Here is a 25686-nt window from a genome sequence, read left to right as displayed (position 1 = left end):
ACATATCGATGCAGTTTTCTCACAACAACCGTGATGTACTAAAACACTACCAGTACCCTTCCCAAATTTAGTTCTGCTTTAACCGTAAATTCAAGGTTAATGCCCTGCAGGCGGCTGGGTCTTATTGAGTCGCCGTTGGATTTTGACCTCTAAACCCCTCAACAACGTGAGGGTTTATTATTTACTCTGCATGTACAGTTGGATCTTTCTGTGTAGGTCTGTGTTTTTTTCAGAGGGAGGGAAAGAGAAGTATTGGGTCAGCATGTCAGAGGTTAAATGATGCTTTGAGGGCCTCCTGCAAGTCAACCATGCACTTTTTTGACAGCCTCAGCAAGTCTCATAACTCATCCAATGCAGATGGACTTGCTCCCTCGTTCTCCCTCTCTCTTAAACACACACACACACACACACACACACACACACACACACTGCCCAGCCGTAAACAGAAGTTGTCCACCAGTTCATGGCATTCAGGAACTTTTCTCCCATGAATTCATATTAGCTCATATTGATGAATGCATACCAAAAGACGACAAGAATAAATACTGCCAACCATTCCATTAATCATGGTGACACAAAGTGAAAACCGCATTCGCTGGAAGAAAAATCATTGTTTTGAGTTTACATGTGGAGTTGCTTGAATGTTTTTTGGGTTGTGAAACATGCAGGTTGCCCTGAAAGAGCTTTTGGTCGACTATTGACAAAATAATCTGACTGAAAGAGCCCCCATTTTCAAAGCTCCATTGATGCTGCTAGCACTGATAGCAGGCACACTGATACCGCTGATGTTATTGTCAGACAGATCTGTCACAATTTCACAGGATTGAAAAAAACACAGAGCAATATATTCCTGTCCCACTTTCCCACTAGTTTTTGCTCTTGCTCCATTGTTTCTCAAGTAGACACCCTATGAGGAAAGCTCTCTTTTGCATAAAAGTAAGCAACACTCACAAATCCATAGTCATCGCTGACACGGATGCATACACCAGAGGGCACACATGGGCAGACAGTACTTAACGACCGAGAGCAGCGGGGCAGCAGTCAGGCAAATAGATTATGATTTATTACCAGTGAGACAGGAAGAAGCACTGAATAGAATGCAAGGACAAGAAATGTCTTCTCCTGCTTTCACTGCGGTGAGCTCGGATGCATCATAACAAGGACGGAGAGAAAAATTCCTGAAGATTGGTACAGATCAACAGCATACAGGTGTGACAGGTGATACAGGGCTTGTGTATAAAAACATGTCGACTTACGAATGCTCAGCACCCACTATATATAAGCACGGTATGTTCTGTTCTTGGTGGTGAATAGATAAGAGAGGCAGAGCTACAAAATAAACAGCTTGTAGAGTGTGACTAGTCTTTTGAGGCCTGTGCACAGCTTGTTGCACTCACCTTATGAGTCCACATTGCTTTGTGTGGTATGACATACTGTGATGTAAGTGTGAGTCAAGAACAGCGAGAAATCTTGTAAATACATGAACTGTAACATTCACATCTTGAGGAGTGCACTGGTTTTTCTCTACGTGGTTTAAGTAAAGGGGAAATATAAGCACTGTTAGAAATGGCACTGCAATTTGCTCTTGATGTATTAGCAGTCGTCGGTAATCTCGAGGGCAGTGTGATCTGTGTAAATTATGCAGGGGGGAAAAAAGAATCGATAGTTGTATCATGGGTCTGTTAGTTAAGGCTGTTCCTTGGAATACATTTGAAGTGTTTGCTGTTGATCATCATGGAAACTGAATCGCATGGAGCACACACAAGACACCTACTGACATAAAAACAACAAAAACTCTGATGGTCCCACATCATTCATTATGGATTAAAAACATGCACAAATGTACAAACACACAAACTGACACGCACACTGGAATATTCTCACTTCATCCATAATTTATAAACATTCAAATTGTGTGTGTGTACTTCTACTGGCTTTGCCTGCGACGGAGTAAACTGATGCTGAGGTTGCTTCTAAGGCAACGCTCCCCTGGGATCTCTGCATTTAGTCTCTATTCTCTGAGGCCCTGTGGAAGCCTGGAGATTCAGATGTAGAGATAATTAACTGTTCCAGGCATGCATTGTTGTATTTGTTTTAGTGAGAATGTAAATGAACATTTAAATACCTGATGGGTGGGATGGCCTTGATCAAATGTATAATTTATGTTGGAAATTTGGCCAAAGCCGTCTTGTCCTGACCGTATGCTAAAGCTAATCTCGAGTTTAGTCAATGCGTGTAGGACTTTTCACTGTAAGAGGGCGGGTTTACCAGAGGTAGCTTTGGTGAACAGGAGTAGATGGGGAGATGGGGGGGGGGGGGATACTAGTCCTGAGGCATTTTTAAACAAGACTAAGAGTCAATAGTCGCTGTAGGCACAGAATGCTTTAAGCTAAATGCTAACATTAGTATGCTAACAAGCTTATGTTTAGCGATGTTTACTAAATTCAACAAATTCAGTTTTGTGTGTAGCCTAAGCATGCTTACATTTTCAACACCAAACGCAAAGTACAACTGAGGTTGATTGGAAATCGATTAGTTTTGCAGGTATTTGATCATAAACAGTATTGAACCAATTAACATTTTGACCTGACAGTTGTGCTGCATGAAAAGATAAAGGATGAACAAAGTCAATACAATCCATAAAGAGGAAGACATGATCGTCTCTATCAGATGTCATTGAAAGAGTTGTTGAGACATTTCACTCAACCACAAATGTCAACCTCATGGTGGCGCTAGAGATAATAAAAAAAAATCAGCACTCACTCTGTCAAGCGTCTTTGAGTTTCTAGAAAAGCGCTATACAAATCTAATTTATTATTATTATTATTATTATTATTATTATTATTATTATTATTATTATTATTATTATTAAATTAGTCAATAGAATAACATTCATGGTCGGGGAACCACTAATGTCTGTATAATATATTAGTTGCAATCCATCCAATAGTTGTTTAGATATTTCTGAACCAAAGTGATGGACCGACCAACATTTCCATCCCTGGAGCAACGTCGTTAATAACCTGGCTTTGATATGTTGTATCAAAAGTGGATAGAGCAGGCCACTCACTTTCATTTCCTTGAATCCATCCTAGACCTGCTAGGCAGAGTTGTGTGGCTATATAGTAAGAGATTCATACAAGCAAATGAATAATTACCATTTGTAAGAAAAATTCCTATTATAAGCCTTTAGGCATTTTACACAGGAGTGCTGAGATGTGGCAGGGCAGATAGCTGCCCTTTGACATTGTGCCCCCTTCTGTGAATCAGAGTTATCCATCATAGGTAGAGTATATACAGTAGCCCACCTTGCTGCAAGGCAAAGGCATCTTTTGTAATATTATTCTAAGCAAGTTGTTTTTTTAAAATTGTTAATAAGACTATGCACACTCAATCCGATGAGGCCTTTATGCATAAGTAAAGGTGGTAACAACAGCGAGCTAATCAGCAATGTGCATCTTGTTCTCCTGTGGGAAGCAAAGTAATTATGAATGAGCAGAAGAAGGCGAGGCAAGTTCACTAATGTGCCTTTAGTGCTGAAGAGGAGCAGAGAAGTAAAAAGATGAAACTCTACTATATAATGATCCCAGAAAGGGCGAAGGGTGAGTCATGGAGGCAAAGAAAACACATAAGGGAATAGATGGAACAAAATGAATGGCAGTAGAAAGTGCAAGAGAAGGGAAAAAGGGAGGAAATGTAAAAAAAAACATGTTCTCATGAGACAAACAGTATCTTTGGATGAGCATGTTTAATATTTGATAGCATATAATATACAAGGGTTCCTTATTCAGTGATTTATCTCTCATAATCATGAATGTGGTTAAAGATACTGGTATGCTTGAGACCCTGGTGTAAAATCTCCAGATGTGGATTTTACACCCACTCAAACTGGGAGTAGCAGTTCCCTGTGGTGGTTTGAGTTCCTGTGAGTGAGTAGTAGCCCTTGCGGTCCATCAAGGCGGTCTTTTGAGGGACCTGCTGTTTGGTGATCTGACCGCCTCACTGTGTGGTTGTTCAACCTGTGGTACTGCGTTGAAGTCTGCACACAGGGACTCAGACATTCCCTCGTGGCAGTGCTCTGGAGATCAAAAGCTCTACATGATGGCTGTCTGACTCATTTTTGGTGTAAAATCTGAGTGTGTGTGTGTTTGTGTATTCTCAGTTTTCTTCTATACATGTTGTCAAAGACAAAGGCGATTCACACGTGTGATTAGGAGGAAAGGCCAAGTGCTACTCTCCCTACCCTTCAATCTCTCATTTATTACTGCTTTTAACTGCAAATTACAGTACCTGTGGATGTGGTTGTCATAGCACCAGGGAAGTCTCTCACGAGTGACTTTGATGTATATGTTCGGGCCTAGCATGAGATATGTCTGCATCCTCTATACACTAACTCTTTCATTTTCACCATCGCTGCTGCGCATATTTATATCATATCAATTAACTGATAATAAGACTACGATATGGCTTAAGGAGTGTGGAGCATGTGTAGCTGCTGACTGCTCACTCACATTGAATCGTGTCCCTGTCTTCGCGAGGCTGCAGTGACACTGGCATACAAAACGCCTGTCATGATCTATTAGAACATAAATCGGTCACAGGAGATTTCCTTATGATGTACAAACGCATATATTACAGTGTATACAAAGTCTCTCGTCACATGCACACACTCTATACAAACCTTTCTAACGCATACAATCGGATGAGCAAGAAATATGACATTATCTGCCATTATATGTGACATTGAAATGAAAATACAGATTTCAGGCATCAATATTTCAACTGGTCTGTGATATGCCTCCAAGACATATGCTGCATTATTAAGAGCGGGCTGCTGGCAGTTTGAAGTATGTCATGGGTGATTCTCAATGACAGGGACTCTTTCAGCACCCAAAGCGATGAGAGATGCTGAGGACATGGCTTTCACTCTTTCTGGTTGTCCTCAAGAAAAGAATTAGATATCTCAGTCTGGCTCCACAAATACAATATAACATTTCGATTCTTGAAAACGCATCCTGTTCAAAAACGTACATTTCTTTCTATTCTAATTAAATTGTCAGTGACATCACTACTGGACAAATTGACAGGGTGGTTAAGAGTTTCTGAGAAAACGAAAAGTAGTACTGTCAGTATGCACATACTGTAAACAGACAGGACACTTCTCAGCTTCAAGTCATTTTGCCAAACAACTCTGCGGTAGCTTTATGTAGCCAATTCTTTGCTGCGCTGTTAGTTGCGCTGTTCACACTGTGGAATTGAATGCATTATAGATTACAGAACTGCATTTTATAATCTAGAGCCGTTTAAATAATCTGTTTGTGTGTACAAATGTATAATATACGCTCACAATCTAATTACACGATTTCTTACACTGGCATGGAATCCCCCCCCCCCCAAGTATAAGTGATTCAATAATACAGCTTGATTTATATTTATTTAAAAAAAATCTACATTCAGTCTTAATTAAAAGCGTAATGTACTTAGCATAAAAAGTGATCTATCTAAAAACTTTGTAGCGAGTAACTATAGCTGTCAAATAAATGTAGGAGTAAAACGTTTAATACTTCATTCCTCAAAATTGTATTTAAGTTCAATACTTGATTAAATGTACTCGTGTACATTACACCCCTGCATGTAATAAACTGTATGTTGTTGGTGATTTAGAAATGATTAAAATCATGCATTTATTTATTATCCTAAAATAGTGTATGACATATTCCCACATTAAGATATTATTTTTTACCTTAAAATAAAGACAGTTAAAATGTGTAGGAGTATGTATTGCATTTACCAAGCTAATGTAACATTTTGCAGTATGTTTAAGAGGTATATAAACACTTATTTTCTCCTTCATTTTGGTAATATGAACCACACTCAAGGGCAAACTGCAAAGAAATCCACACACCACTTCATTGGAGTCTTTTTAATTAGCAAAACCATGGAATTTAGAAGTGTACATTATGTATGCTCAGTAGTGGGGCAAGTGTGAATGGCTTATTTCAACAAAACAGCTAAAATGAGCCAAAACCGTTTAATGATGTATGAAACATGATTTCGGATGAACGTCGGAAAAGTACTCGCTAAAACTGAAGATATACTAAACACAGTGCTCCTTGGACCATTTTATTTACTTAATTACATTTTAAAACAGTGTCAAACAATATTCAGGAATGTTTACAGATGTGAAATAAGCTTAACCTCAGCTCCATCCTGCAATGGTTGTTCCCAATGCCGAGATGAGACTCACTCAGAGTTAACTGCTCAGAGAGGAGATTGTGACAGGGTGAAGTTTAAAAAGTTTTGTCGAGGCACGGTGCAGCTTCACTTACATTAAAGTGATTCCACTTTTGGCAATCAGCCCCCTGCTCTGACCGTGACCCCTGACCTCAACCCCAAAAATGTCCTGTATTCAGTCTGTTCCCCTGGCTGCTGTGTTGTGTTGCTGGGACGGGGCAGGTAGGAAGTCACAAAGAGGACATCTCAGCGGTCCAGCGAACGTTTCTGGATTGCCTCGGCCACCACGGTGCGCAGGAGAGCGATGACGGAACGAGGGTCGTCGTTGCCTATCACAGCGCTGCCCGACACTATCATGTTGGCTCCTGCCTGCGGGAAACATGAACATACACTCAGTGTAAAAGAAACTCACAAAATGGGATTTGAATTGTCAGTGTGTATTTTATGATAGGTGTATTCGTACTCCTTACCTCTGCACACTTGTGAATGGTGTCGGGGCCAACTCCTCCATCTACTTCAATGTCTAATGAAGGGAACTGACTCCTCAACCAACTCACCTGGACATATGCACATTAAAAAAAGAGCTCAAAACCTGCATAGCACCATATCTACAACACAAGTTTCAGATATAATTAGGACTGCAAAAAAAAGACACAGTACTGCGGGATGAATCAGAAACATCATGAGTCATACAAAAATGCTTTAGTGAACAAGGGCTTTTATCAGAGCTGTGATCTGTTATAGACATTTAAAGGACCCTGAGCTAAAAACAAAAGGAGAAGAGAGCACTGGAACTGAAACACTGTAGTTGGTACTTCTGCAGTATAATTTGTTGTACTTCTGTGGTAAAGCAGAAACTTGTATGGAATTTGAGCATGTATCTGTAACTGCAGTGGGTCAACGTGAATTAGCCAGGAGTTTAATAACTTTTCTCAAAAATGCCAACTTGCTAATGTTTTCTCCATAATGTGGCATGCTTGTCATGTTACCAGTTAAGACTTTCTTGCTGCAGCACAATGTTGAATCAGTACTAATGGCACTATGGCTTGGTATGTATCTCAGGTCTCAAAATAACACTATCAAAGAGGTGCTGACTTACTGTATAAAAGGTCATCTTATAGAAGCCTAGTTTGTTTTGCGGTTGTGTGAAAGGTGTCCTGTTTTTTTATTTTTCTTCCTCTACCTGTAGTTTGTCCTTACCTTGGGCATCATGTCCTCCATGAACTTCTGTCCTCCAAAGCCAGGTTCAACAGTCATGACCAGAGCCATATCGATCTGGTTAGCCCAGGGTGCTAGCTCTTCAACAGTAGTACCAGGCTTTATGGCCATACCCACCTGCAAAACTCAAGTGTCAGTATGAAGACATAAAATAAAACAGTCGCCACAGCACTTATGTTTGGAACTGATGCCAATATTTAAAATTTTGCAAACTAAAGCTATTCTGCCTCTTGCTCTGCAGCATTATGTTACCTTCATGCCACTCTCTCTTATCTCTTTGATGAGGTTACCAGGGTTGGTGGTGGACTCTATGTGGAATGTATACTGGTTGGCTCCTGCTGCAGCCATGGGCTTCACCCACTGCTCCGGCCGAGACACCATCATGTGCATGTCTGCAACATTAATACTGTCACAGTGCTGCACATAGCAGAGGCATTCATGATTCAGTTGAATATGATAATTGGGTTAAGGTAAATTGAGCATATGTTTGGGGATGGGTCTTCTCTCACCAAAGAAAGGGTCCTGGCCTACTGACTTCCTTAAGCACTCTACCATGGGATGTCCAAATGTGAGGTTAGGGACAAAATGCCTTAAAAGGGAAACAAAAACAGATATTTTACTCTCAGCTGTGATGAAATTCTCTCGTCTTGCATAAACAGTTGCAAACAAGAGCCTTGCATAAGTGTAGAGGAAGGTAAACAATGACTAAACTAGCAGGCAGAAGAAGGAAGTCTGCTGTTAAAACTTGGAAGACATTATAATATTTGACACCGTGAGGTTTAAAAAGCATTACATAATATACTTAGACCAGATAAATCCAGTTACATAAATGTTGGCTTATGTCAAGCTAACTTAGCTTGTTGATTTTAGCCAACTTTAGCTCTCACGCATTGGACTTCCAATCGGCTTGCTAGTCGTTAGCATGCTAGCTAGTCTTAACTAACTAACTGATAAACTGACCCGTCCATAACGTCGAGGTGCAGGTAATCTGCCCCGCACCCCATCATCCGCACGCACTCGCGTCCCAGACAGGCCAGGTCGCTGCTCAGGATGGACGGACCGATCTTTGCACTGTAAGCCATGCTGGTACTGTCTGTATGCAGCCTTGCAGCTAACACCAGTTAACCATAACATAAACTACAACTTCCGCTGATGACCTTCAAAATAAAGTAGCTACAATATCTTCTAATATGTCTAACAACCAAAATGTTTAGTCAATCAAAGCCCAGCACAAATGCTAACATGTGGCTATTAAAAGATATTAATCAAAATTTAAAGTACAAAAAAGCAAAGGCACTTATCATGCAGAATTACCTTATTCGAGATCACTTTAATGTTGAGACTGGTGAAAGTGAAGCAATTTGTCATTGCTTTATATACTTCTACAATGCATAATACAATATCATATTTAATTGTAAAAATAAACAATAACAAAAACAATATTGGATTCCAAAATATAGTTAAGTAGATGTACAAAGTAGCATTAAATGGAAATACTCAAGTAAAGTAGAGTAGGCCTACCTATAAAAACGTACTTTAGTGCAGTACTTGAGTAAATGTACTTTACATTCCACCATTTGGTATGTTAGGCCTATGGTTTATTATTATTATTATTATTATTATTATTATTATTATTATTATTTATCTATAGTTAGGGGAAGGGAAAAAGCCTGAAATATAGATAGGTCATATAAAGCCTATGGGGATACATAGATAAATATTTACAGATAAATAGAAAACAGGAAATAAATAAGTAATCAATTCCTGTTTTGCTATGTCAATACATTTATATATTTCACGTCAAACAAGAAATGTCATTAAATTTGTGTTGATAATAATTAAAAAATATAAATATAATCGTTCCTGCAGTCTCAAATATATATTTTTAGGAGACAAAATTGACTCACTTCCGGTCTCACACTAGGTAAGAGCTATAAATATGATGCAATTGTGGCCTCACACTTCCGCCTTCAAAATAAGACATACAAGCCTACTTGTCGACACTAGATGGCGCAAAGCTCATATGGGTAATGAAATGTCATATTAGCATTTCACAGTTGATTTCATTTGAACGGCTGGGGGTTGGTTGAGGAGAATATTAAATTAAAAAAAACTCCTGTCAGCTTGCCTCTCTGTGGTGCAAAAACAGCTGTTTTTAATGATAGGAAGATTTGTTGGGTAATAGGGGACACAGTTTCGTAATTAGGGTATTGTGTTACGGGGCACACAGTTTACTAAATGGTGCAAAAGGTATAACATTGCCAAACCTTTTGAATCCTTTCTCAATTCAAATTCTCCAACATACTCACTGCTTCTATTTTCTCTCTGTATTTGGCCATTTGTTTTGTGTTTTAATGTCACAGATTTCACAGACTTCTTGTCAGCCCTCCATCTGTCTCTGTCATTCAACTATTACTGAAAATATAGGGTTACATGTCAGTATGACCAGATAGATAGTTTAATGGCCCCATTGAAGAAAATATTTTTAATTAATTAATTAAACATCTTTAATGTCCCGTTACCTGACACCAACGTAGACATGAAATAACAATAACGAAGATAAAACAAGCAAATAGGTTTCCATTTAAACAAAATCTTTAGTGCAGATTTATAAAATGCTTCTGAAATAGTTTGCAGCAGGCTATCTTTCCTGCACGTTAGTTATAGTTAGTCTTATTTGTCTTATTTGTTTGCCACAGTCATCATCTTGAACACAGTCCACAAATGGTATGAATATTTTTTCAGATGAGTGTTTAAGTTGTTATGATTTATAAGAAGCAGATGGCTGAGGTTTTACAAAGCCTCTGCAGCACTCTGCTGTGGCCCAGCCCACAAAGAGCCACGCTCGTATACCCAGAATGGCTAAACAGAATCTGACATTTACGAGTTTTACCCACGTTTTGAATTAACTGCAGCAATGATGAAAACACTGGTGGCACGGTGTACTGTGGCAGACAGCAAGATGATATATGTGATTTTTGAGTATGGTTGAGGCTGTGTAAGTTGGCTTCATAAAGAACTGGGACCTAAAGAGTCTCTGAGGAAAGAAGTAAAGAGGCTTTGACAGTCATGTTGTGGACCAGTGGCATAGCTGCTAGAGTTTTATAAGTCTGTCAATGCAAGAGTCCTTCATGGTGTCTCTCTGATTCTTGAGAGCAGAGTTGACGGGGGTGTCTAAGGAACACAGCTCCACAGCACATTAAGCGACCATTATCTTCTTAACTTAGATAGTTGAAACAATATGTTGAGCAAAATGAACATGTTTAAGTGGTAAAGTTGCACTCAAGGTTTGATGCATTTGTGTTTTTTCTTTAAGAGGGGTTATTCTTTCTCCTGCAGCTGACACAAAGACACATTCTTCAACCTTTACTGTAAACAACTCTCACACCAAGCAAATCATTGTTAGCCAACCGGAGGCCTCTGCTTACTGGAGGCCCCTATTATTAAAGACACCTTTTTTTGGTTTAGTGCAGCTCAGGAATGTGACTTGCACTCATTTTCAGGACGCTGTCAAGCTGCTTTCTATTGCTCTTTATTGAAATATTCTTATTTTAAAAACACTACAGACTAAATAATGTAGCAGTAGTCAACTGTCACTATATTCAAAAATGTGCATGATGACATGCTGTTTGATGTATGAACAATATCAGAAAACTTTTTCAAAAAGCACATTGCATACATATTTATATATACTGCACATTAAGCATAAAGACAAACATAAAGTCGTTACTGGTGTAAAGCTGATTCACCAGCCTTAAATTGTGGATTGAGCTTTAACTATTGCCTCTCTGTAATACCATATCATCTTACTAGCGGTATAGGGTGGGCGCCTCCAGATTTAATGGCTGAGACATTCAGAATTTATTTGAATGATAAAACTCTTTCCGTCTGTGTGTGTACTGTACATATTCTACTTCTTTGTGGCGTTCCTGCATCTCAGTGATCTGTGAAGACAATTAAAAAATGTCTTATTTTAAAAAGACTAATCAATTCCATTCGAAATTAGACTGTGTTCAGTTTCATATGTATTAGCCATTGCCATTTTTATGAGTTTCCAGTTGTTGAGCTGTTAAAAAGTGAGTAAAAGACTATTCTTTCAAATTATTTTATTTTCAGAGTGTTCCCACAAGGTACTTTTTTCATTAAGCTGGCATATGGCTTCATCAGCACTCTCAATTATGTCCCTGGAGGTTTAGATTTAGCTGTTACAGGTGGCTAATTAACAGTGTGTATCAAACATGTTTAAACCTGTTTAATAGTCTTTTGAAATGCATCATTTACAGACTATGAATAAATTATCTGGTAAATCAATGATGGGCTCAGTTCCAATAAAGAATCTACTGAAAACAACAAATACTGAAAAAAAGCCACCTCCTATATTACAATTGCTAAGCTGCAGGGGAAATAGTGTGTTGATTCCATACAGTGAGAATTCCTGTGTGTGTGCTTGAAGCGCTCTTCAAGACGTGTACATTTACATTGAGCAGTATGTGACCTGTAACCTTGGATACGTTTGGTTTATGTGACCTTTAACCTCTGCTATAGAAGGCAGAAACAGGAACGGAGACAGTGCTGCACTGCTTTTTTTATTTTGCTCTGCAGCGGTTGATAATTAAAGACTTGGTACAACTCCAAACGTTTCATGTATTATCTTGATGGAAACCTTCCTCCCGCTTTCCGCCAGCAGTTGACTCTAGCCTCCTGAGCAAACAGAAAGCGATAAACTAGTTTCTTGTGATGATCGGAAGGAGAGTGTGGAGCATGTGTCCTTGCAGCCTTTCCCTTCCTGGGCTTTATGTCTTCTTGGTTGGGGTCCATACGTGGAAAGGGAAGGGTTGGGAGGGTGCTACCTCCCTCTGCTAGGTTAATGCTCCCAATCAAGTTTGTTTTCCTGCCAGTGGAAGGTCACAGGCCTTTATTATCGATGCTCAACACGCAAACTTATGAGTATTTGATGTCAGGATGTCCATAAAAATGGAAAGAAGGATTAGTAGGAACAAGCACAGCAGGTGTCTATACATCCTGTAAACTGCTTCTTTATAGGTTGACCAAGTAGTGATCCAATCAGGCCTGAATGTTAAAGAGGCGAGACAAAAAGGAAATACTAAGAAAACACTAGATCTCAAGATATCATTTTATTTTTCAAGACTTATTTTTAAAAGTGTTCAGCCTTGCACATTATACTTGTCAATGCTCATTATGATGATGCACTCAAAAAGGGAAAGAAGTAGCTTCAAAGACTCATCGTGGCCCCCAGACTTGTAATCATTAACTACATTAAATTTAGACTTTGCACCCAGAAAAACTAAATTGTTGGTGTTTATTTGTGCTGCTTGGCCTGTGATTGCAGGATTTAGGGTATACTGCAATAAAGTGTAGTATGTCATATCATTACAAAGATAAAAGTACATAAAATGAATTTGTGAAATCAGTGAAGTGGTCCTTTAACATTAACATATGTATGTGGGTAGATGTTGTCTTGCTACATGTCTAAATATGTTAATGTAATCAGGATAATTAGCTTTATGTCAATTATTTAAACAGCATTAAATCAATTTGTGTCATGGTGCGTGTTTTCTGACATGACGTCAACCGTATGTACCCTTTTTTTGTGATTTAATAACATAGCCCCACCGAGTAGGTTTATGTGAGCAAAGCTTACCTTCAGACTTCATAGAAAATCTAATCCACTCGATTTAATCTTTAATATTTGAAGATTGTGAATGCAACGGGGCTGTTGAAAAAACACGGCAGGGTTTCATATTTTCTCACAACATGTGCTCTTATGCAGGGTTTGTTTAATGAAAAGGGAAAATCCCGTTCTTCTGAAATTGCTTTCTGAGATCAGACAGAGAGATGTTTATTGATCTTATATTTTCAATATCCACAAACCTATATCTGAAACGCTTTTGATGCTTTTATGCATTTTTATATTCACACACGTGATGCAGATACAGTCTTAAAGTCTAACAGAGTTAAAGTAAATTTGGCAACAAATGAGAGTATTTGTCCAAACTCTTCAGAGAGCAGCGTGATCGATATCCATGTGCGGGCTGCAGTGTGAACTGTGAGGATCCTGTCGTCTGCTGGGAAGAGTTTAACACGCTGGTAGTGCTAAGAATAAAACACAAACATCAGCTGCAGAGCATTACTCAGCTGTGGAAATAAATAACATATCTTTGGCACTAACTAGCCTTTGGAGAAAATAACTTTATTTTGAAAAAATGTGACAAATATCACTATGAGATGATCGAGGTGGGAGAGTCAATCCTGACCCCCACATCTGGTGTTTTCAACAGCTGTTGGGCCAACCGTGGAGAGTGCTTAAGAATTGAGCTGTGTCAAGAAATTCTCTAAAATCCTCAGTGAAGAGTTGTTGAGGGATTTTAACTGCAGGACACTGGTATCCGGAATGCAAACAGATGTAGTTATGTACATTCAAATCATCCAAACACTCTAACTCAGTTGCTAACAAAATCGTACAGTTTCACAATATTTAGGAAATCAAATATATCATTTCACATAATGTTAGCATGACTGATGATGAACACAACTGAAAGATCATAATTACAGCTATTAATGCTCAATCACATCTGGGAACTGTACCCATGTGTATGTTGGACTGGATCGGAATAGCAGCTGCTTCTGTGAATGAGTGAGTAAGTGCTGTTGTATTGGCAGTGTAACTAAAAGGCAGGTCTACAAGGAAAATTATAAGGAAAATACCCAAAATATCAGCTGCTAAGGTAGCTGATAATGTGCCTTACTGTTTCAAATCTTGTTGATTGGTTATTTCTTTCAGATGACTCCCTAATATGTGGATAATGTCACTTATTGTCAGGGTATTTCTGATGCATCTAAGGCACTTCAGTCATCGAAACTAAATGTCAGGTTTTTCAAAATAAAAAGGGCAGTTGCTTTCTCTTCAGATTCACCTTTGTTTATTATGTCTTTTATTTTTATAAGGTAATCTCATAAAATCAATTTTGCAAGAGAGGCCATGGATAACAAGCACACAGGGTGAAATTCAGCAAAGAAGAGGGTCATTGTTCCAAAAATATCCAATATCTCAATATTGTGTACTGCAATAAAGCCCCAGCTTGAATGTGACATGACATGCCGAGGCATTGCGCTCTCCCTGCTGTTTATTAAGTTGAAAAAAAAGATCAATCAATACCACTATCGCTCTCTGTACGTTCAGCACACAGAGGGGCAATTATTTTAAATGTCAGAACATAACTCTTCAAATGCAGTAAACAAAACATCTGGGATGGCTGTCACTGTAAGAGTATCAAAGCTTGGATTTATGTTAACTTTATACTCCATCCTCGAGTCTTCAGTCCTGGCAGTGAAACATTTGAGCGCCGTTATCAAGGGAAATTGCTCGTACCATTAAAAAAAAAGAAAGAAAAGAAATAGGCCTGACTCTATAGACTTACACACACATCCTGACTTAGTGTTGCCACACTCTCCAATTAACGTCACACAGAGAACGGACGGAAGTGAGAGCAGGAGTGTGATGGGTTACAGCCCCCTGGAGACTCACAGACGTACGAGAGCACTTCACTAAACTTCAGGTTTTATTGTGGCCGCTCCTACGTTCCTACTAACTGAGGGTTTTCATTCAGCCTTTAGATATCCTTTGAGGTATTTTTGCTTCTGGTATTCTGTTTTCCCTGCTGCTGGTTGGCTGCATTCAAGGCTAATATTGACTTTAGTGATGTGTTTTTGTTTGGCATGGGAACGCTTCAGGCTTTGGCTGGCACTGGCCTCTTTGAGTGGCTTACCAGAGGGGCCTGGCAGATAGCCAACATGTATAGAAGCTAATAATGGACTCTGCTATATGGCACTGCTCTGCTCATCAGATGAGAGAAGAGGGTGTGGAAAGAAACTGCAATATTGGAGCAAGCCACTGTGGTTTGATTTATTGTATATGCACAGCATTGCATTAAACTTGAGTTATGGTGTTATCCATGTGATATCCATGTAAGGCAAATAAAAGAGTTTAAAAGATTTCAGAGCTCCATAGAGTAAGGTGCTTATGTCTTTATTTGCCAGGAAACATCCCAGGGCATTGAGAGAGAAGAAGAGAATACAGAAATGATGGATCACAATTGAGGAGCAAGGATCAATGGGCCCTCTGCCAACAGAGTTCACAAGCTACTCCATCAATAGGAATGGAGGCACGATAGGGAGTTGTGCCGCACAAAGTAAAGCACAGATCCACACGAGCCTTGACAAATCTTTCTCTCACTAATGCAGAAACTATCTGACAAACAAATAGAAACGCTGGCAGTTTTGGAGGAGATCCACCCAGCAATGAGGTTCAGCAATGTAACTAATTAATGTTGTTTTTCAGGATGTGACAGGGTGTTTCCTTTACCGGGTTGCGTAAGGTTAGCACTGGTGGTTTAGTGGTTAATCAGGGCGGATTTCCTTTGAGTAAAATAACCAGTCCTGTGGGTAACTCCAGTCGTTACAGTAACCATGTCACTCTCTGGTGTTCCTACAGTTGCCTAACGTTGTCCAATTTTACACATTATTATTGCCAAAAAGATTATGTTTATGGTTCTGTTTGTTTGTTTGTCAGAAGGATTACGGAAAAACCTCTGGCCCAATTTTCATGAAACTTGTTGGAAAGGTTTAACATGGGCCAAGGGAGAAGAAATTATATTTTTGGAGCAGAACTATTTATCACGAGGCAAACACAAACTGTTTTTCACTTTCGTTAACACTCTCTGAGTGCCCTTCTAGTGTAGACGTTGTAGATTTGTAAATGCAATATAAAATGCATGACTGATATTATCCTACTTTTTATCCTTGTTTGAACTTAAATCACTGGAATATTCCTTATGGAATGAAATTTGTCATCTAAAGAAATATTTCTTTGTTTTAGGAAAATGCTTGCTTTAATAAGCGAAATTAGACGATAAGATTGATATCAGTTTAATTACGTGTTGATGTTTAGACATATGTCAACATAATTATAAGTGTTGTTAGGAGACACATTCTGTGAAGATTCCTTAAAAGCTGTAAACAAACAACGACAAAACCAACTTTTACAATTCTCTAACAACGTGATAACGGCTGAAACAAACACAATGCTGATATGTCTCCAGATATTCACTAACAAATAAGAACAAACAGTAACAGCAGCAATAACAACCACAATGCTGCCTGGGACGGCCCGCGTTTATCTTGCTGTGTATCTGTAGTTTTCATGACAGTCGAGTAAATTTCACTTGTGCATTCCTGTGGTATTAAGACACTCATGGATCCCTGGCAGGAATTTCCCCTGGCACGCTCTCTGTTTTTTCTGCTGTGTCCCTGCCCTGCCTCTGGAGGTGAGTGAAAGTTCACCCCCACCAAATCTGGATTCTGAAAGAGCATCTTTATGTTTATTTTTAGTGTTTCTCTGGACTGTTTTGGGAAAATATTCCACCTCACTATGGGATTCCAAGATTTCCAGAGTTTTATTTCACATGTTTTTGGCAGGTTCCTGAGTGTATAATGAAAGTAAAAAGGACATGTGTGCTTTTTTGCATATGCCTGCTTGCGTGTGTTTGTTATGCAGTGTACTCAGATCCATATCAAATCCTTTGTGTAAAACAAAGGCAGAAAATAATGTTCAACAAGCCCATGAATGTATGAAGGTATAGGATAACTGTTGCGATGATTATGATGGTGACCAGTGGGAGAATCAAATTACTTTCAGACAAAGGAGAATAGAAACCTGTGAATAGCATCTTCAAATCATACCAGAAAAACAAGAAGTGATTCATGTCATTGCCTTGGCAACATCTCAATGTTCTGGACTGGAATTTCTCTTTTTAGGAGCAGCTTGATGCCATCAGGGGCCAATTTTCATCGTTCTGTCCAGAGCTGTCTCCAAGCTGTGTTCCCCGAGTGATTTATGGGTAAACGTAGACTATAATCCATATCACCTTCACTGCAAAAGGTTGTGTGAAATGTTCCGTAAGGGTTTGACATATTCAGTGATGGCAAAGATCAGGAGAATGGAGACATGGGTTGCGAGGGTGGGACTCTTGGTTTTCCTTCTGCGTCATTCCTGAGCAGTGGCAGTAGATATCATGTCCAGATGCTGTTGCAGTGGACGCTGGGACATTTCCCCTCTTTTGCCCTAGAGCTTCCCTGCTATCTTTGCTACACAGGATTGCATTTCTTGGGGGGGAAAATTTTATTAATTTGATAGCAAAAGATACATTTTTGAAAGCTTCTATAACAAATATTTTTTAATGTACTGATCAAATTACTATGTGTAATGTGAAAGGGCTCGCTCGTTGTGACAAACCCAATGAGATTGTTTAAAACCGACTGCAATTAGCCTCAGCTCTATGTGGTTTAACTCCTTTTCTGGCCTGCAACTTTTGTGGTTCACTTTCTCTATGTCAGATATGTGCATATCTGACATAGTCAGGTTTCCAGAAATAATGACTCCAAATGAATGCTAATGTTTCTCCCTGTCTCCTGAATGTGTAAATATATGCAGCTGTTTGCTAACTAAAAAGTAATAAAATGTCAACGTCATGTTTACAGCTTGTTTCCGCTGCACCGAAGTGACCAAAAACATATTCAAGGTTTAAAGATGTCAAGGCATGCCCAGGTACTGTCAGATGATACAAATCAACAAATATACATTCCACATATGAAATCCTCTGTGAAGCCAGCAGGTGTGTGAGCAATGTTACGACTCTCATTGGACTGCAGTAGTGTCCTTTTATTTCTAAAGGTTGAACTTTATCCTGTTCCAGAGTCCAATTTGGGTTCTTTCCACTCTTGTGCTTCTATTTAACAAGTCAGTATTGTGTACCACCAACACTAATTCTCTGACACTCCATTTCCATCACCACAACATTCAAGTTAAGACATTTATAGCTGCAACTGTCACTTCTTGGCTCGACTCTGACTCATACCGGAAAACTGCACAGTAACTAAATCACAAAACATCATGTAACCAGGCAAAAATGTACACACAAATGGTGATTTATGTGATTACTCCTTGTAAAATCATGATACACAGAGGAGTTTGTTTTCTTCAGGCAGAACATGTCAGAACCCTGACGTTGAAAGAAAAGAGGGTTATGCTGAAAACCACTGTTACCGCAGTGGTGCCTTATTCTTGAACCCAAAGTGTCGAGCCCTTTATCTCCTTCCACCATACAGACGCCGCAACACACTTAGATACAAGATCCTACACCCATCAATCATTTTACACCAAATGTAGAGCTTTCCACAAGCCCTGGAAGTAAGATAGGATACAGGGTCCAACAACACAGGGTTTGAAAAGAGAGTGCTGGCCTGGTGAAGTGAAAATGGTATCCCACAAGAACCGATAGTTAACATAAAGTGTTCAAGACGATGAAATAAACAGAAAATCAAAACAGAAACTAAATACTTTTGGGGAGAAAAGAGAAAGCTTTTATGACACTATTGAGAGTAAATAAGGCTTTTCTCTCGGCAAGATAAGACCATGCACTCTGCTATTTGAGAAGAACCAGGTCATGGGAATAGGATCAGAAATGATGGACTAAATGTACACCAAAGTACTCTAAGCGTCTCATGACTGATGCTAATGGCAGAGCAGAGTTGATAATGTTTCTCAGGACTGTATGTCATGAACACCTTTACGTCTGTGCTGAGTTACATTCTAATTTCTTTCAGCCATTACACCTCACTTGTGAATTAAACAGGCCAAAAATGTTGCATAGATACAGAAATCCACAAGTTGATTGAGCTTTTCATTTAAACCTCTTTAAGCCTACCTGAAGCTTTTACTGAGCCTGCCCTTGTGAGAAAGTGTAAACTGTGCTGCCATATATCCACACCCTCTGCCATAAAATGCACATTGCGCACACACATTTCCAGATGGGCATGCACGGCTGCACACTGCACATGTGCAAAAAGCCGCACGCCACATGTGCACAGATCTTGATTAATGTGTGTAGCATTTGAAAGAAGGGGAATGAGCCTTTGATATCTGTATATCTGTGTTTCCATTACAAGGCCACCTACTCAGCACTATTTATACACTGTACTGCAAACATAATCCACATAGCGGGAGAAGCAGGAGGAGGGGAAGAGTGTGGTGAGAATGGGTGGAAAGTAGGGGGAAAATGTCTGAGGATTTAATTAAGATTGTGGATTAAGGACTGAAAATAATTACACAGTGTAATGACAGAGAGTGAGGTGGTGTGTTTATAAAGCTTGGAGCAATGTAAAAGGGCACCTGTGTGAGCTTGTAGGTGAACTGTGTTTTACGTGTGTTTGTATTTGTCCACCCCGAGAGGAAGGTCTGTGTGTGTGGGTCTGTGGCCTGGTGTGGATCAGGTTCGCTGCCTGTGTGTGTCCCTGCCATGGACCCCCTCTGGTGGGCCGAGGTGATGGATGATGCCTGGAAGCTCTGGAGTTGCATGGTGTTCATATGAGTGCCTGTCTGAGCAGCTACCAGACAGTTATGGATGATAGATGCTTTTTAGTTTGTGTGCATGTGTGGATAAGTTTGGGTGTGAATTAGTGACAAGTTACTGATGGCTGTTGTGTTTCGGGTGTTATTCTAGCATTATTGATTACAAGGTGACAGGTATGTGAAGGAAAGCTATTTAATACTGTAGCAGAGAGTGGTGAAACACACACCTACACACACCTCCTCCCTAAAACTTGTGTTTGTTCAAACCCCCCACTTCTCCTATAGAATTACAAGCCATATACCAAGTGTAAGGCCGGGATGGAAAGCCTAGTTGGGTTGCAGCCTTTACTTGTGACATATCGACCTGAATGAAAATGTTCATCCATCAATCTATAATACAGACAAGTATGAGTTTACTGACCAGACTTAAAAACTCAGATATCTTACCACTTTTCAGCTGGTAAAATGTATGATGATGTATGATGTACTGTATGTATGATTGAGAATACTTCTGCATAAAGCTAAACAATAAGCTTTAGTTTTATACAGGTAAGTGCTGTAGCATGTATCTTGACTTCCTCATTGTGTTACTGATATTTATCTTCTTCTTCTTCTTCTTCTTCTTCTTCTTCTTCTTCTTCTTCTTCTTCTTCTTCTTCTTCTTCTTCTTCTTCTTCTTCTTCTTCTTCTTCTTCTTCTTCTTCTTCTGATATCAATGTTAAAACAGGCCTAAAAGTCTACAGCCATGCGGCTCTGTGAGGTTGCACTCAGCTTTGAGCTAAATGCTAACATCAGCATGCTAACATGCGCACAATGACAATGCTAACATTCTGATGCTAAGCAGGAGATTAACAACAGATAAGTGAAGCGTAGCATAGAGTGACTTGTCTTATTTTGCACCTGTATGTAGGTGTTCGTGTGAGGTTTAGTTTGAATCATTATGTTGATGCTTGTCCAGTGTAAGGTTGGCGTGACTCTTGTCTGTGACCTCAAAAGTGCACCAAAATAAATAATGTTCCTCAGTACTATTTCTTCCTTTCATGTTTTTTTTGTCTTCAAAGGGACTTCATTTTAATTAAGGGAGTTTCCACTTAAATAAGAAAAATCTGACACAAAAGACTTACATTCCATCTATTGCTCCATCCCTCCATCTCTCCTGTCATCTTTCTGCCATTTTTTGGCCCCCAGCCCCACATTATGGTCCTTTGATGTTCCATGATACTTTGGTAACTTAATTGGACAGTGCTGCAAATCATCAAGATCATACATTTTTGCTTCAATGAGAAAGTGCTGCAAAGGAAACTCTGCTGCCGGGATGTTTTCCCATGTTGAGTAAATCTCAATTTCTTTTTTCATTCTTTTTTTTCATCTAAAATAACTTTTTTGTTTTCTATTTACTGTACATCAAATACATCTGATTTACAACAACCTAAGATATATGGCCTTCTGTGCTACTGCTGGTGGTACTAGGTGTAGGGGTGCCTTGGTAGTCATAGAGCATGTCTTATAATTACAATGTCCCAGGTTTGATTCCTGCCTTGGCACCTTTGTTGCATGTTAGACTCCTCTCTCACTGCCCAATTGTGTCACTGTCCTCTGTTAACAGACTCAACAGGCTAAAAGGTAAATGTTTCAAAATCTTTGCTTTTGAAAACTTAAATAGCTTCAGCTGTGACTTGAAGCAAATAAAACTAGTAATTGATACATGAGGACATAAGAGGACAAACCCTGAGTTCAGCCTCAGAAATCTTTCTATTCATAACTATAAGTCAGAGCAGAAATACAATCTGTGACATGTTTTCATTCGGTCAATTGTGTGGGTGAATGTTGAGATTTGGTGTCATACACACAGACATTGGGCGTGTCAGCTCTCGGCTTCTCCACCCAAACCACCCTCACCCGGAAACTACAACTTCCTCCCCCATTCATCTTGCTGCAATTTTGTTTTATTTCTCAGGAGCTGTTTTACAAACTCATTTGTCAAACCACACAAAGGTTTATTGAGCCCTGCGAAACCAAGCTTAGGAAAATAGTGGCGAGGAAACTCTCCTTTTTAAACACAGAGAAGGATTACAGAAACCTCAAGCAGTTAGGTTTTGAAGTAATTGTATCGAGGCCAACAGCAGCAAACCTCATCCACAACAGATACAGAAGTTTTAGTTTCAGGATCAAAGTTGGTTTATATTGGAAACAGTCAAATGTAGTTCATCGTGTTTGTGTGGGTTTGTTTGTGCGCTCTCATTTTGAATTCCTTCTTTTCGCAGCAGGGTGTATGACGTTCATCTTGGGTAGCATCAGCGGACCGGCAACAACAGCCTGATGGAGGAAGAGTTGAGTGAGTTCCAGGGGAGAGCTGGAAGTTTCCTTCCTGCGGGGCGAGTAACTGGGGTGTTATGGAGGATGACAAGTACCTCTTGTTAAAGCCAAGACACTACGGGGTGGTTGTTGAATGACATACAGATATTCGTTTTCACCTCAGGGTGTGAATTGTGTGTATGTGTGTGTGTGTGTGTGTGTGTGTGTGTGTGTGTGTGTGTGTGTGTGTGTGTGTGTGTGTGTGTGTGTGTGTGTGTGTGTGTGTCATGGTGGGAGAAACTCCGTAAACTGATACCATGCAGAGATCTATCTGTCCTGCTATCAAAAAAAGAAAAAAAAGGTTGAAGGAGGAAAAGAGAGAAGGATATGTTTTTCTTTTCTTTTCAATGACAGACAGAACATAAACACTGGCACATCATTGGTGACAATAATTGTTGATATAACATTTAGTATACACAATAGAGTGTCTGTGATGAACAATGTGAATGATGATGGGTAATGATAAAGAAATGCAATATAACCACAACTGCAGCTTTAATGTCTAAACACGAAACGTTGAAGGTTTCAAAGTGGTTTAGTGACAAAATATTAAAAATGTTATCCCTATAATATCCGCTCTAAAATAAAGCATGAATCAACCTGTTTAGGATTAGGCTTAGGCACTCACAGCTATTGGTTAATGTTAGGAAAAGATCATGTTAAATGCTAAAAAAAGGAATAGTCAAAAGTGCCTTGAAGGACGAGACACAACATGTTTAGCCTTCTTTACCAACATAAATCTTCTTCTAACCGTGAAAAAGTTTGTTAGCTATCATCACTGTAAGGCTTCCTACACCAGAGAAAAACATGAATAAAGAACATAGCCCTGGCAGACATTACTTTTCCCTACAAAACTTATGTGAGAAAACAAATCCTTAGCATATACATGTAACGTAATTTGAGGAGACTGTTGGCAGGAGAGACCGAGATTTGATTCTGGATCTTTGTTCTTTTTGTATGAAGTGATAAACTGTCACAAAGCATTATACAGGAATACTGTTTGCCCACCTCCTTGACCTTATAATGGAGTCAGCCGGTGTGGAGAATGCACATTCCATCAAATTACAATTATTATTCATTTCATCGCTTTTTCTTTGTTTCCCCCGTGATTTTGTTGGGAGAATACCGACTTGGGGATATTCTTTTACATACGGTAAATGGTTAAAAATCAGTTCTAATGACATTTAATAATTTCCAGGCAAAACTCAAATGTTATATAATATAGAATTACATATTTGGCAACATGCAGTATCCTCCGTGTAATCTTGTATTCTGTGGTGAATAAGTGGATGTTGGCATGTGTTCAAATGGTACATTTCATCTTGCATGAGAAACGTTTTTCGTGGTCGTGATTATAATGAAAGTATCAGAATGCAGAATGACACAATTTCTATTGCATTCATTTGTGAAGCCTGCTAACTCTAGTTTGGGGGATTTTCATGTTTCATGCTCCAGTGTTGAAGAAAAAACACAATCAGACCCTTTTATTATATACTTCAATATGAACTATTGGATATTAAACTCTCGGCTTAGTTCCTGGGAGTAGAAAACAGCCATATTAAGGAGCTCTACATGGTTGGTGCACTACTTTCAAGTCTCAAAAAGCCTATTTTCCAGGGAAAATCCCATGAATGTGGCAGGTCTTAAAAAGAAACAAGACTGAGAAGGCAACTGAAAGTTTATGAAGCTTATTAAACTGGGTTCTTGTGCAGTGATATCATGTTGACTTGACTGGGACGCCCTGCTTTTGTTTTGAATAAACAGGCTTGTTTTTCAGCCGAATGCCAGAGTCTGACCTCAGAGAGGAACTAAAGGAGGACATTCGTCTGCTCAAACACCATTGCAGACAAAACATCACACGCAGCCACAAATTGGTTTGTTTTTTTGTCACTTCAGAGAGTGACAGAGAGGTACTCTGTCAGTTGAGATTAAAGTATATCAACACTATTCTATATCATTCTCTTCCAGGAGCAAAAATAAGCTATCATTACCTGCAGTCAGTCCCAAAGTTCTCTGAGTAAGTCATTCATTATCCATCTAGGAAAAGTAACGATTTGAGTGAAACACTGTGATAAACATAACCAAACTATGTACTAAAGCAATATTTATTAGCTTAGCATATTGTAGCTCTTTGGGTGTGGCATAAGTTCTTTGCGTTATGATGTTATAATAAACCATTCTCATTCTCCACACATCAGAGACATCAAACAGTTCATATGAAAAGATAAGAAGACCGATTAGTTAAATAAACAATTGTTGCATATAAGTAACGTAATACTTTCACATGAATTTATAATCAAGCCCCTCCTAACTCCAAACACATTACTGGGTGCTTATAAAATGTGTGACAGAAATCTGAATAATAACACAAGCAAATAGTCTGTATGGATTTGTGCGCCTCCATAAACCATAAAGCAGCTGCCTGCTCTTCTCTGACACGTCTCTGAAGTTTCATCAGCGGCTCTGACACCAACGTGCCGCTGAGCTGATGGAGTGGAGGGGGAACTTAAAGTTGCAGATCAGGCTGAGCTCTTAAAGCCGACGGGATGGTGGATGAATTAGGTGATGTCTAAACACCGGAGCTGTAGCCTGGGCACGGAGTGCAGTATAAATCAGGCCCCCCAAATATCAAGCCTTTGCAGCCATGTGTTCATATACAGTTACATTTGAGAATCTGGAAGAGATTAAAGCTTTTACACTAACAATAAGCCATGGGATGTTTTATGAGGAGTTGAGCATTATCAGGCATGGGGTGGTAGGCAAGAGGGGAGAACATCACAACCCATATTTCATGGTACATGTGAAGCATATTTTGAAGCGCTCTGTGTCTAATCTGTGTTTGGAGTATAAATAAGAGTAAGAGGTGCAGTCCACAGACGACCATATTAACTGACTGGGACGATAAGAACCCTAGAGCTCATCTTTCATGGTTTTTAGACATATATAGTTAAACTTTTTAAGAGAAATGGCTCTGGTACACTTTTTAGATTTATTGTATAAAAGCCATACTATCTTTAAAGCTATACTAACCAATATATGTTATACTCAACAGCTCATTTCAGCTCTACATAATGTGTTGGTGTTATTCAAGTCATTGTTTTTGGTTTTACAGCCAACAACTTCCCTTTGTTTCAGTATCAGTGCTCTTATGAACCTGTTCCCAGCAGCAGCAGGTTTTTCCAGCAAAATATTTATAAAAACCCACTTTATACTTCCTGCCCATCACAAAAGGCAACGTCCAGATCTAAAAAGTGAAGCCAATGCCAAAGTGTCAGAATGTATAGAAGTCTGTAAGAAAACTGACTGAACATATTCCTGACCAATTTAAGGTCTCAATCGCTAGTTTCAAGTATTCTTCTATACAGAATGAAGTTCATATTGTAAATGATGGTCCTATTTAGAATAAAATAGATGTTAAAGCAACGTGACAAGCTTGTTATTGACAGATCTCT

At 39.2% G+C, this 25686-nt stretch overlaps 1 protein-coding gene across 1 annotated transcript; it reads right to left on the bottom strand.

The window, feature by feature from the left end:
* Positions 1-5908: 5908 nt before the first annotated feature.
* Positions 5909-8534, bottom strand: rpe (ribulose-5-phosphate-3-epimerase). The gene is made up of 6 exons (XM_029459065.1): positions 8413-8534; positions 7962-8041; positions 7705-7844; positions 7435-7569; positions 6705-6791; positions 5909-6603 (listed from the first exon to the last, which is right to left on the bottom strand). The coding sequence occupies exons 1-6, from the start codon at positions 8532-8534 to the stop codon at positions 6481-6483; spliced, it is 687 nt and encodes a 228-aa protein (XP_029314925.1). The 3' UTR covers positions 5909-6480.
* Between the last annotated feature and the right edge of the window lie 17152 nt (positions 8535-25686).

The sequence above is a fragment of the Cottoperca gobio genome, chromosome 21 (genome assembly GCF_900634415.1).
Source record: "Cottoperca gobio chromosome 21, fCotGob3.1, whole genome shotgun sequence".
NCBI classification, from domain to species: domain Eukaryota; kingdom Metazoa; phylum Chordata; class Actinopteri; order Perciformes; family Bovichtidae; genus Cottoperca; species Cottoperca gobio.
This window is presented reverse-complemented; position numbering and strand designations above follow the sequence as displayed.

Coding starts and splice junctions, on each gene's coding strand:
- rpe (XM_029459065.1), bottom strand. CDS start 8,534: ATGGCTTACAGTGCAAAGATCGGTCCGTCCATCCTGAGCAGCGACCTG. Junction 6,792..7,434: donor TGGAGGACATGATGCCCAAG/GTAAGGACAAAC, acceptor GCATATGTCCAG/GTGAGTTGGTTGAGGAGTCA. Junction 6,604..6,704: donor CCATTCACAAGTGTGCAGAG/GTAAGGAGTACG, acceptor TGTTTCCCGCAG/GCAGGAGCCAACATGATAGT.